This window comes from Bos taurus, chromosome 7 (assembly GCF_002263795.3).
Source record: "Bos taurus isolate L1 Dominette 01449 registration number 42190680 breed Hereford chromosome 7, ARS-UCD2.0, whole genome shotgun sequence".
NCBI lineage: Eukaryota > Metazoa > Chordata > Mammalia > Artiodactyla > Bovidae > Bos > Bos taurus.
Window position 1 is genome coordinate 83968225 of NC_037334.1, and position 13881 is coordinate 83982105.

The 13881-nt window shown below is 35.9% G+C and overlaps 1 protein-coding gene across 2 annotated transcripts in view; it reads right to left on the minus strand.

Moving 5' to 3' along the window:
* The window catches only part of EDIL3 (EGF like repeats and discoidin domains 3), a 480622-nt gene that overhangs the window by 124786 nt on the left and 341955 nt on the right, over positions 1–13881 (minus strand). For both annotated transcript variants that reach the window (XM_005209726.5, XM_002689374.7), the window contains one exon: positions 13024–13208. In XM_005209726.5, coding sequence (XP_005209783.1) covers positions 13024–13208 — 185 coding nt within the window. The remainder of the gene's footprint in view (positions 1–13023; positions 13209–13881) is intronic.

Genomic DNA, 13881 nt, shown 5'->3' on the forward strand with positions numbered 1-13881 from the left:
GATTTTAGATCTGGTTCTATGTGAGTATGTTTGATACAACTTATTTCTTATCAGTTCAGTTCAGTTGCTCAGTCATGTCCAACTCTTTGCGACCCCATGGACTATAGCATGCCAGGCTTCCTTGTACATCACCAACTCCCAGAACTTGCTCAGACTCATGTCCATTGAGTAGGTGATGCCATCCAACCATCTCATCCTCTGTCATCTCCTTCTCCTCCTGCCTTCAATCTTTCCCAGCATCAGGATCTTTCCCAATGAGTCAGTTCTTCACATCAGGTGGGCAAAGTATTGAAGTTTCAGCTTTAGCATCAGCCCTTCCAGTGAACACCCAGGACTGATCTCCTTTAGGATGGACTGGTTGGATCTCTTTGCAGTCCAAGGGACTCTCAAGAGTCTTCTCCAACATCACAGTTCAAAAGCATCAATTATTTGGTGCTCAGCTTTCTTTACAGTCCAACTCTCACATCCATACATAACTACTGGGAAAACCATAGCTTTGAGTAGATGGACCTTTTTGGCAAAGTAATGTCTCTGCTTTTTATTTCCTATAGAGTTAGGAGAAATGACTTTGACACCAACATGCAAGAATATACAAGCAGCTGGTGGTATGCTTTTTCCCTCTCAGGACTTTAAAGATTTGTTGTTGGATTCATTCATTTAATAAAAGTCAGAGAATACAAAGCTGAATTTTTGAACTCTGAATTCTGGTATCATGACATTTTCTTAATTAGAAGTATCTGATACTCTGTTCCTAAACTGCAATTAGATACATAATAAAATAATAACATATGTAAGCAAGGTCCATTCAAATGGTAGATGCTAAACAAATATGTTTATCCAGTCAGACCATAAATTACTAATTCCATTTATCTCCTGTTAGACTAAGTGCAAGAATCCCTTGATATATATCCCAAAATATATATATGCTCATTCTAGACTGAAAAACATCAGTCTTTGGGGATGGCATTTGGGAATTCACATTTTCAGCTAACTCATGTCAGTTGATTCTGATGCAGGAGGTCTCCAAACCACAATTTGAGAAAATGACTTCGACACTAACATGCAAGAAGATATAAGCAGCTGGTGGTATGCTTTTTCCCACTGAGGACTTTAAAGCTGCTTTATTTTTAGAATTTCCCCTATTTTCCATTATGGTGCTCTGAGGCAGCTGTATACATACATACATACACACACACACACACACACACACACATATATATATATAGAGAGAGTTATATTCGAAGTACTCTTAGATCCATTCTCTTGTAAATACGACTCCTCCCACATCATCAGGCATATGCCTAACAGAACAGATGGGTGCTGTGTTACTCATGAAGGGCCATCAAATCCCAGAGCTAATTTTGGGGATAAAAAATCCACAGTGCTTCTCATGAAAGAAACAAAGGCTGGGCCTCAAACAGGTGACAGGACATTGGGAGAAGGGAGAAAGGTGACTCAGAGTTTAACTGGAAAAACAGTTACTCAATTGTCCTTGCTTTTATTCATTTACCTTAAGCCCTTTTAATCATATTTGGTTTGTTAACTAAGTTACACATAAAATGGTAATGATAATCACACAATTTCACAATGATAATTAATACCATTTTGAATGCAATTTACAAATTCTTATTTTTAATTTTAAAACTATAGATATCATATAAACAAGTACTAATTAATGACTATAAGTAAATTCTCTTGGTTTCTTCTTATATTGGATAATTTTGGATGAAATGCTTTTTATCTGCTGTTAGCTTTCTCTATCAAATGCCACTGAGCATGTAGAAGAGAAAATATATGGGACAGTAGAAATCATATTCAAACAGACTGTGGTCTGAATTCTTAAGTGAGGAAAATCTCCAAGGAACTTATTTATAAAATAACAAAGCTTTCATAGTTCTGAGTTCGTGTTGCTCAACAGAGGTGAATGCTAAACATGTCTATTATGTGTGTTTTGTGCCTGATTTTACTGTAAAACAGTGACTATTCTAATAAGAATACTATGTTAAAATTTAATGTAGGTCGGTTACAAAAGTCTCTCTCATTGGAATAAAGAGATAAAACTTCATACTATGAACACAGAGAAGGCAAAACCAAAGGCTATGAACATTTGCAGGAGGACCAACTTTATAGTTTATTGATTTAAAGATAGGTTCCAATGAAAATCTTTTGTCATCTTAAGTGAGAGGCAAACAGAGATTTAACGATAATTACCAAATGCACTTTTCAACAAATGAGAATTTTTTATTTTTACTATTTGAGTTGACAAATAAATATCTGTGTGCTGTTGTAAACTCTACTTGTTAGTAAGCCCACTAACTCATAGGAACTGTTTCTTAAGAGGCAAAACTGTTCCTATGTTACTTGATGCTCTTGGAGTGGTCAATGTATAGAGACCGTTTTATTCATGACGTGGGTTGACAACACTTCAGATACACCAGGGTCGACTTTAGCTTATATACAACATTCCTTCTGATGAGAAAATGAAAATGCTCTGAATCCATTTAGGCAATTTTACAGGCTTGGTTTGACCATACAATTGCACTTACTTAACCTGCTAGTAAGGTTATGCTCAAAATTCTTCAAGCTAGGCTTCAGCAGTATGTGAACTGAGAACTTCTAGATGTAAGCTGGGTTTAGAAAAGGCAGAGAAGCCAGAGATCAAATTGTCAACATTAGTTGGATCACAGAGAAATCAAGGGAGTTCCAGAAAAATGTATACTTCACTGATTATGAGAAAGTCTTTGACTGCGTGGATCACAACAAACAGAAAAATTCTTAATAAGGTGGGAATACCACAACACCTTACCTGCCTCTTGAGAAACCTATATGTAGGTAAAGAAGCAAAAGTTAGAACCGGGCATGGAACAACTGACTGGTTCCAAACTGGGAAAGGAGTACGACAAGACTGTATATTGTCACCCTGCTTATTTAACTTATATGCAGAGTACATTATGGGAAATGTCAGGTTGGATGAATCACAACTTGGAATCAAGATTTCCAGGACAAATATCAACAAATTCATATATGCAGATGATACCACTCTATGGCTGAAAATGAAGAGGAACTAAGGAGCCTTTTGATGAGGGTGAAAGAAGAGAGTGAAAATGACAGCTTAAAAATAAACATTCTAAAAACTAAGAAAAGGAATCTCATTTGTTTTAAAGTATACACATTTTCAGAATGAAAGAGTGATATACATTATCCTAATTTCATCAGTTCATAATCAGACTGAGAAAGAGAGGACCTTTTAGAAACTCCAGGTCTGTAGCAGAGAAGACTGGATTCTGGTAGGGGAACTATTTGAAGAAAAGAAGCATCTGGAGAAATAGAAATCTTGAGTGCCAGGACGAGAAGCTAAGAGAGCGAAGACTGAAATCAGCTAGGACAGCAAGATGGCCCAGTGAGAGCCAGGGCAGGGCTGAAACTCCACAAAGATGAGAACGAGCTGATGATAAACAGGCAATCAGCCTTCAGAGGGCAGGCTGGAGCTGGAATGTAAGACCTAAGAGGAGATAAAGCAAATCACAAGAACCCAGGAGAGCTCAGATGAGAAGAGGGTACAAGAAGGTTTCACAAAGGGGAGCAGGGAGGCCAAACGGAGGGAGTAGCACTGGATAACTTGACAGACCTGGGCGAAGAGCCTAAGTGATGCGTTACGAAGTCAAAATTCTGGTTGGCTTGATAATGGCCAAGAAAATTGATGTCTATTTTCCTCTGAAAAATACAGTAGCTCCAGAAAGTGATTAACTGGAAGCTAATTAATTGGTTGGCAGATATGTCAGGCACATCCTAAAGGATATGAGGGAATATTCTAACCAAAGGCTAACACTAAAAGGGGCATGGGTAGGTGGACCTACACTTTCCAGGAGACATATTGTGCCAAAGAACTAAAATAGCAGCATTAAACAGAGACGCTAGAAACTTAAAAGTCACTTCACTAGGGCATGTTTTCCTCATTGAAATGCTAATAGTGAAAGAGAAAAATGAATGTAATATTTTCTATAAATACATTTATGTTGACAATAGCTAGCAAATAAATACTTCACAAACGAAAGACACCTTTACTCATGAATGTAAATGAAAACTCAATAACCTATTCATCATAGCACCACTGACTTTGAAGAAAAATGACAAAGATCTCTAGGATAAACCAAAGTAATCAGGCCAGATGGCCTTAACTACAATCAAGAGTGTTGGGTAGAGAAGCTTTGTCTAAGATGTGGCATGTGCACAAACAATACACCACCGAGTTACAGGAAGAAAAAGCTAGAATTTGCATATTTCCTATCTGCTTCATCTTAGAAGAAAAAAAGAAAAAGAAAATTTGTAGATATTTAATGTGTGGGTTCAATGTTTAGTAACACCATAAGGGATATACTATTTTTATAGTACCAAACCACAAATGTAGAGAGCAAGCTGGATGCACAGAGGTACCAGAAGCTCTCCTTCAAGAAAGCCGTAGCCAGAGCTTCCTAAACCAACACACATTCCCTGAAAACAGGAGTCCCCACACTCACTTAAACGGTTTACCAGAGTGCGGTAAAAGTCACTGCATGAGCTTCCTGCTGTATTGAGTTCCCCTTGTACTGCTGACTGACTGCTTAGTCTTTAGCAAGTCTCTGAGAGTCTCTGTAGCCTCATAAAACAGAAATAGCTTAGTCACTGAGAAGGCTGCTCTAAAGACAAAATGAGATCGCCGATTAAAGTTGATTCCTATTTTATCTGAAAGGCTTTACAAATGTTCATCTTACTTGAAACAGTATTCCCAAGTTCTAAATTTTACTCATTGGCATATTTTCAACTCATATTTTTAGAGGAAAATGATTACTATTCTTGTAACTATATTTTGCTACTATAAAGATAGCTAATAGCCACAAATTAAAATTCATTTGCACACAAAGGAATCAGAAGTCATTCGGTTCTCATTATCATAAAAACATGAATGGGCCTGCTGTGCACATACAATTCTTTTAAATCCCGCTGTTCAGTTTTGCAGTGGTTTCAAATATGGCTCCTAAGCAGACGCATCCAACTTCCTACATTTCTGTTTATTGCTTTTGGAATGTTGAATCCATGACAATAGAGCTTCAGTAATCATACCTGAAGGCAGACGCAATGCCGGATATTTCTTTCAATTCTTTGTACCTGTTATAATAGGTATCTCAAAAATATTTATTTGAATTAAAAAAAAAATTATGAAGCCATTTAGAATAACCTCTAAATCGCAAAGCCGACATACAATTTTTAGGTACAATCAAGGCTTGCTTTCCAAAACTGCACCCTGCCCTCAATCTCGTCTACTCCTTCCATCACCCGAACTATTGCTTTGTGTATTTCTCATGATGTGCTATATGTAAATGCTAATACATTAGTACTTCATAATGTCTTAATATGCCTCATTGCCTTGTCTTAGGGAATTCTTTTCTTTCAAGCTGTTTAAAGAGAGATATAACACAAAGAAATTACTACAAATGAGAATGGATGGAAACGTAGGGGCAATATCTGGAGTACTGAGTAGATATAATATGCATAACAGGGCTTCCTAGGTGATGCTAGTGGTAAAGAACCTGCCTACCAATGCAGGAGACTGAAGAGATTCAGGTTCAATCCTTGGGTCAAAAAGATCCCCTGGAATCTTTTTGAAAAGATACCCTGGAATGGGTATGGCACCCCATTCCAGTATTCTTGCCTGGAGAACCCCACAGACAGAGGAGCGTGGCAGGCTATGGTGCATAGCATCACAGAGTCACACGACTGAAGCGACTTAGCATGCGTGCACACAATATGAATAATACAAAGTTAACTTTTAAAAAGATTAATTTATGGCTATACTATAATACTAATTATATGATGTCTCTTTATTAACTTCACCAGAAATTATCTGGGAGGCTTGGTAATTTTCTGACTACTTTGGATTTGGCCAATCATCATTTAGATACCAGAATCTTAGTGATGTAAGAGTTTTTTTTTTTTTTTAACGGAAAGGCTGCCTGAGAGATTATCTTTTTTGTAATATCTACAGTTTAGGAAAAGAGCAAAAGCTGATCCCATAGTATTGATGTGATTTGTCAGCCTTCGAAATCAGATTTTTGGCATTGAAATTATGCACTCAGTACAAATACACTGATGTTGATAGCACTTTCTTTTGCCATAAAAGTATTTTCTGTATAAATACCCTACTCAATTGTGCTTTGCTCATCAAAAGTGGTTCCCCCCCAACCCCGGACTTCCCTGGTGGTCCAGTGGTTAAGAATCTGCCTGCCAATGCAGGGGACATGGGTTTGATTCCCGGTCTGGGAAGATCCCACATCCTAACTAAGGGACAATTAAGCCCATGCACCACACCTATTGACCCTGTGCTCGAGAGCCCAGAGGCTACAACTACTGAGCCCTCGCATCACTGCTACTGAAGTCCATACACCCTAGAGCCTGTGCTCTGCAACAAGAGAAGCCACTGCAATCAGAAGACCATGCACCTCAAGTGCAGAGCAGCCCCCACCCACCACAACTAGAGAAAGTCCACGTGCAGCAACAAGGACCTAGTGCAGCCAAAAATAAATGAATAAGTCTTTTAAAAAAAGAATTTCTTTCCTAATTGGATTGTGGAGATTTCTTTTGATATTATAAAATTATAAACACATTTAAAGGTGAATTTATAGTCCAAGCAAAGTATAGCCCTCCTTTGATTCATTTCATGCACTCCAAAATACATTACCATTTATGAAAAATAGAAGATGTTTTATAATCCTACATAAATTGTTTCATTATTCGATCTCTTTTAGATCTGCTTTATAACTGAACACTTCATGCAGGCTTACTGTTTCCAATATATGAAATATTGAAAGAGTGAATCAGAAATCAGAATATTCCTTCTTCTTGCCAAATGTTTTCCAGTGGCTTAGAGGCCCCTTGATCTTCAAAAATCTTTCCTTTAGCTCTTTTCTACATGAATTGTCCAGAAGGCAAGGGAAGTTAATGGCTTGAAAAAAGTTAATAAATTTTATGGCTACAACACTCCCTTTTAAAAATATGAAATGGACTAAATTAAATAAGGCTTATTTAATTTGAAGACCAAAATTCAATTGCTTTCTTACACATTTCCCTGAAATTAGTATTGAAATGAAACTGTGTAGGGTTAGCTGCAATTCTGACAAAGGTCAGCATTAAAGTATGCAGTCTAACAACTCTATTAATTCTATAATTTGGTTGAAATAATATGCAAACTACCTTAAATTAGCAAATGTCTCACGAAACAGAACAAAAGGTCATTTCTTAAGTGACATTGTGACATTTTTCTTCCTATTAGTCATTTATATTATGCTACTCTTTATGAAATCTGAAAATTTTTTAATAGATTCAACTACAGATGGTGAGTTATCCATTTTCTTTAGTCACCACCAATAAATAGGGCAATGAGTACATACACAGAAAATTTATGAGGTCTTATTCAAAAGAAGTTTTTAATCAATGCAAGTTAGTTCATAGTGTTCTTTGTTTAGATGTATCTACTACAGCAAGATATTTCTTCACAATTTTGAAGATTATCAACAATAATACACCTACTCCTGATAGAATGTCACTAAACATCAACCTCATGCTGAATTTTAATCACTTTGTATAATCTGAGCATAAACAAAAGGGAATTTACTCAATCTTTTGAAAACATCCTGAAAATGAACTTTAAAAGCATGCAGCCATTCTAAAAAGGGCATGATTTCAGTATAGAACATTGCTAAATGACATAGTGTTCTTTTTAAGTTAGTAATAATATTATTACTGCTCTCAGGTAAAGAATCTGAAAAATAGCTGATGCTGCCTAGGTAAAAATATTTATAATTTTTTCTTGCCAATGCAAATGTATATAATTTATCAACATTGCTCAGTCTGTAACTGAAGTAATGATATTTCCATTTCATAGTTTTATTGGAAATTTCCTTTTGGAAGAAGCAAAAATACATATGCATATCTTTCTGCTTGGTTATAATTGGTGTCAGATGATGTTCTGTTTTATCAAAAGCCACCAGAAAGAGAAAGAAGGAACGGGTGGCTGAGTACTCACTACGTGCTTCCTCTTTTCTGTTATTTGTCTTATTTAATCCATGTTAAAACCCAACAAAACTTCTGGGGTTTTGCTTAGAAAATAACATAGGAAATAACAGCTTGATTCTAAAAGATGTCTGTAAATTCAATTTGCTTAAAATGCCACTTTATCTTATGGGCTTCCCTGGTGGCTCAGATGGTAAAGAATCTGCCTGAAATGCAGGAGACTTTGGATTGGGAAGATCCCCTGGAGAAGGGAATGGCTACCCACTCTAGTATTCTTGCCTGGAGAATTCCATGGACTGAGGGGCCTGGTTTAATTCTAAAAGATCTCTGTAAATTCAATTTGTTTAAAATGTCACTTTATCTGAAAACAGGGTTTAAAATCTAATGTAACCATGTGTTAAGAATGTTCAACTCCAAGTCAGGAATGATTGCATTATGACCTTTCAACTTAGGTATAGTAAGACTTTAAAAGGAGGTCTTAGAATTTAACCTTTGTAGGATTTTGGAAAACACACTGATAGAATTTCCTACTTAAAGCTTAAGAGACCATCAAACATATCAAGAGATGGGATAATGGTTTTTCAGAGGTCTGAGAAATGCCTCTCACCTAGGGCTGCCTGTGGACTTAACGTATTTTTACCGTGTTCATACAGAAATATTATGATGATTACAAGATTAACAGTAGTTCAAGGAAGCAAATCAATTAGGTAAGATCACTCCAAATAAATCCCACAAAAACATTTGGCTGAGGAATTGCTGAGATTCTGACTTTAGAGAAGAGACAAGAAGCAACATTAAAGTAATAATAAGAATAAATATTAAAGTGATATTTGAATACATAAGAATTTCTTAAAAGAATGCATAAGTATTCCTTAAAATATATCACAATTGGGCATAAAGGGTTTTTGAGGATTCATTTTCAATTGTATTTCCAGATAATATATGATTAAGTTTTGGAAAAAACTACAAAACTTAAATAAAACTCTCATTATTAGAGGGTTACATGTATAGTTGGCATATAAAATAATTTAAAAAATTAGCAGGAGATCAATAATGAAGGAAGAGAATTTAAATTACCATCATAGTTTATCTTCTGAAGAGCTGTTTCTCTAAAGCAATGCATCTTAGTTAAGATTACAGATAAAATTTATAAATTCAGAAGCCCTAAATAAGGATAAAAATTGACTGTACACCAAAGATTTAAAAAATATCACCCTATACATTATCTGTGAAAATATTAATCTTATTTCCAACAAAGATACAAGTATAACAATGTACAGTTGAACAGATTCTACTCTCTTGAGGAGAAAGCACTAAAAATAGTTACAGTGCTGGAGCATTTTCTTGCATGATGTCAAAAAAGAAAAAAATAAGCAAAGATGTCAATTTCCCTTGCCTTGGAGATTCTGAATATGTTTTGCCACAACAAAAGAATAGACATACTGAAAGAATTGGTCCTTGAATTGACAGAAAATCTGTCACCAACAGAATGAATCAATTTCAGCATGCAAGTGACTTTAAGAAGACAGATGAAAAGTCATCTTAAAAAAGTGATGGATGAAGGTTTGCACTGAACATTACACCCTGATTCATGTACGTAAAAATACTTGTTTTATCTTTCTAAAGAAATTTTCCATTGGCAATACCCTTAAGTGGTTATTTCTAGAGTCTACCAGTCTTTTTGAATTACTTATGGGGTGTAAAATATTTTATTTCACATGGCATTATGATTCACAAACATTAGCCATACCCAGTGAATCTGAGATATGACTGGTATGTTTTCAATTTTAAAAGTATTATATAGTGACAAAGAACAAGTTAAACTTCACCATTCAAGTCTAACAAATGGAAAGGAAATTCTCCATGGTCTCTTCTAATTAAGAACTTGAAAAGTTCACAAAAGCTATCCACTTCCTTTAGTAAAAAGGTTGGAATTTTAATATGATCTTTTAGATTTACTTTTCAAATATTACTCAAAATTTTGAGGATATTAGCAGTTGGTCTCAAACTGGGGATCAAATTATATGCATTTTAAGTACAAATCAATAACTTAAATAATTCTTTGACGGATTAATTCATTCTTTCATTCAGCAGTACTTATCATGAGAATGTAAAGTGATACAGCCACAGTGGAAAACAATACAGAGGTTCCTTAAGAAACTAAACACAGGGTTATAATATGATCCTGTGATCCTATTCCTGGGCATCAGCTGGGGAAAACTATACTTCAAAAAGACACCTGCACCCCAATGTTCACTGCAGCACTATTAACATTTACAACAGCCAAGACATTGAAACACCTAAATATCCAGCTACAAGTGAATGGATAAAGAAGATGCTGCATACATATACAATGGAAAATATTCAGCCATGAACAATAATGAAGTGATGCCATTTGCAGCAACATGGATGGCCCTCGAGATTATCATACTAAGTGAAGTAAGCCAGGCAGAGAAGGACAAATATCATATGCTATCACTTACACAGACCCAGACATAGAAAACAAACCTGTGGTTACCAAAAGGGAAAGGGGATGGGGAAAGGATAAATTAGGAGGTTGAAATTAATATATACACACTGTTATATATAAAAAGATGACCCACAAGGACCTACTGTATGGCACAGGGAACTATCCTCATTATTTTGTAATAACCTATAAGGGAAAAGAATCTAAAAATGTATATATATATATATCTTAAATATATATATGTAAGATTGAATCATTGTGCTGTACACATGAAACCATCACAATATTATAAATCAATTATACTTTAAGAAGACAAAAACAGTATTTACTGAGTGCCTACCACATGTCAGATGTTGTGACAGGTTATTTAGTTAGGTACTGGACAACAGGTTGAGAAAGTAGAAAAAAGACAAATGTGGTTCCATCTGCCCTGAGCAAGTAAAGCAGCACAAAAACACAATTTCCAGTGGATTGTGATAATGGACCGTGAGAGAATTACAGGGGACACAGTATGTCCAGGAGACAATTTAAGCCAGATGTGGTATGGGATGGAGCTGGCAGCGAAGCTGGCCAGAGAAAAGCACATCTACAGAAAAGCGAAACTACAGTTGAAGTATTTAACCAACAGAGGGCTGAGATTTTGTGGGCAGAGATGCTCTTTCCATTCTTTTTTCTCCAGGAAGACGATGTTTATAAAGGATGGGGAAGAGAGAGATAGTGTTGTTTAGTTTGAGAAACTGAAGCAAAATTAGAAGGGTGGTGAGAGATGAATTGAGGGCAAATCACAAACAGATTTTTAGGCTATCTTAAGGAAGCGTCCCTTTATTCTGTGGCTGATAGAGAACAACTGAAGGGTTTAAAAAAGGAGTAAAAGAATCACATTTACACTTCAGAAAAAATTCACACGGATGGCAATCTTGGAAACAGGTTTTTAGAGAGTAAGGCCAGAAGACAGAAGGCTGGTTAGGAGGCTTCTGCAAAAACCCAGGTGAAAGAGGGCAGTGGCCTAGATCTTGGAAGTAGCAGTGGGGATGATAAGAAGTAATAGAATGTTAAAGCAGTTGAATCCATTTCAGTAGTTGAAATAACCAGTTCTTGCTAAATTAGTTAAGGTGAGTGTATGGAGTTGGTGAGAGTGAGGTTGTTAGGAAGATACCAACCTGGAAGGGTGGCCTGGGGAAGGACAGTGGGAAGAACCAGCTAAAAGGATGAAGATAAACAAACTGTGGTGTCATCCAAACCAAATAAGAACAATGGCTGATGAAACAGGTGATGTCTTAGGAACGCAAACTGTGTTGCTCGCTTCTGTACCATCACTATTTATCACGCTCTGTGATGCTTCACAGGGGCATCACACACATTTATCAAGTGAATTATTTCATTTAGTAGTATTGCTACTTATACACAAGGACATAAGACTGGGTTGTGGGATGATAAATATTTAGTGTTTTATATAGGTATATAAAACCTACCTTCAAAAAGCTCAAAGAATAGGAAAAGGAGAAAGACATACATAATTATGTATAGTATATGGTAATGTGAGACCTTAATAAAGCTTCAGATCAATAAAGATCCAGACAGAATGTCACAGGACAGTAAAGAACAAAAATAAGAATAGGGAAAAAGTAAGAGTAGGGAAAAAGTAAGGTCAAGAAAGAAGAGATTATGAGAAATTTCAGGTGATTTGGTAAGTATAATTTCATATGTGCAGATTTGGTTTGATGAGAGGTGAGATTTGCCATTGTAATTGTTTTTGCTATTTCCAGAAATACAATGAATTACAACTTTGAAACTCATAAATGTAGCATAAAAATCAGTAAGAGGAGAACTCATCTTTCTTAAATAAAATGAGCTCATGATGGAATTAAGCTGTCTTCTTTGCCACAGAAGACATTAACAAATTTGTGCCTACCTAAAAGTACTCCACAAATAAGTGCATTTCAAGAAGGTTGTTTTAAAAAGCACTGACTGTAACCTTGCCTCATTTGCAAATGATAAACACACTCTGCAATGTCTATGCTTTCCTTCTATAAGCAAGCACTCTTATGAGAATGTAATCAAATCACTCCATTGCTTAGCAACCACAGGTAAAGGGCTAATAAGCCATGAGTCATGATTCTATGGGAACAATCTGCAGGTCAGTGGCATGATTTCAAGGTGGTTTGGCTTTCTGCTGTGATGCTTTCAAACCAATATTGACACAGAGCATTAGAAGAGATGAGAGTTAAAATGCAAATGATCACATAATCAATTGAATTGACCTGTACATGGTGTGATTTGGTTCACTCTGCTGCCTCAATCTGACAGTAGCATCTGTACATCAACATCAGCGTAAAAACAATACATGAAAATGAATTCATAAGGAATTTTTGTTTTACCCATTTAGTTAAGCCAAACAGGAAGACACATTTAAATTAGCATGAAGGTAATGACTCCTACAGACACCTAACTAACAGGAAATCTTAGAAGGAAGAAAGACAGTGGGTTGTGAGATTTTTAGAAAATATTACCTGTAGCCACTGTGATTGGTCATTGTGGCCGGAGGTCCAGGCATTCACTTTGCCCTGCTTGTCCAGCCGGGCTTTCCTTGGTTCCCAAGTGAACATGTCCATATTGAGAGTTCTGAAGATGCTGGAGGCAGTGATCTGATAGTCTTGTATATGTCCTGATTTCATCCCCAGAGGCTCAGAACAGCCTGGAAGAAAATGAGAAGGGTGCCATGAGAAAAATAATTTATCACCCTGAAAGTCTGCAGCATTCATTTTAGATAGGCAAGAGAAGATTAAGCATAATGCTATTCATTCCCCCAAAGAGAGAGCATCTAAAGTAAAAAAAAAAAAAAAAAAAGGCTATAATCTGAAACAAAATCGAAAAACAAGATAGCCAATTCAAACTATTCTGTCTGAATATATTTTGGAAAAATTGAAAACAAGACAGACAATTCAAACTACTTTTCTCTGATATATGATTTTGCAAAATGAAAACAATGTTGAAATGCTCTCTCCTATCTCATTACTGATAGCCTCATAACGGGTCCCTGGTTCTCAACAGCTTCATTTTGTCCTTAAAACTGGAACATTTTATCAGAAAATATATTTGGTTTTCTTTTATCTGTTTCTATAACACTGCAAATGAAAATTCTCCCAGGACAATGTCATTTTCACAAACTGCTCCGATGTTATATTCTAAACTGGACAGTATTTTATTTTCCAAGAAACCTGTTAATCACTATCAGTGACTCTTATAGTACCAATATGGCCTCTTCTGGAAGGTAAGAAGCTCTTATTTATTCAGTGTTTACCATGTGCCCTGCAGTGTACTGGTATAAAATTTAATAGGTAACAGAAGAAATGAGCTAATTCTAGCAA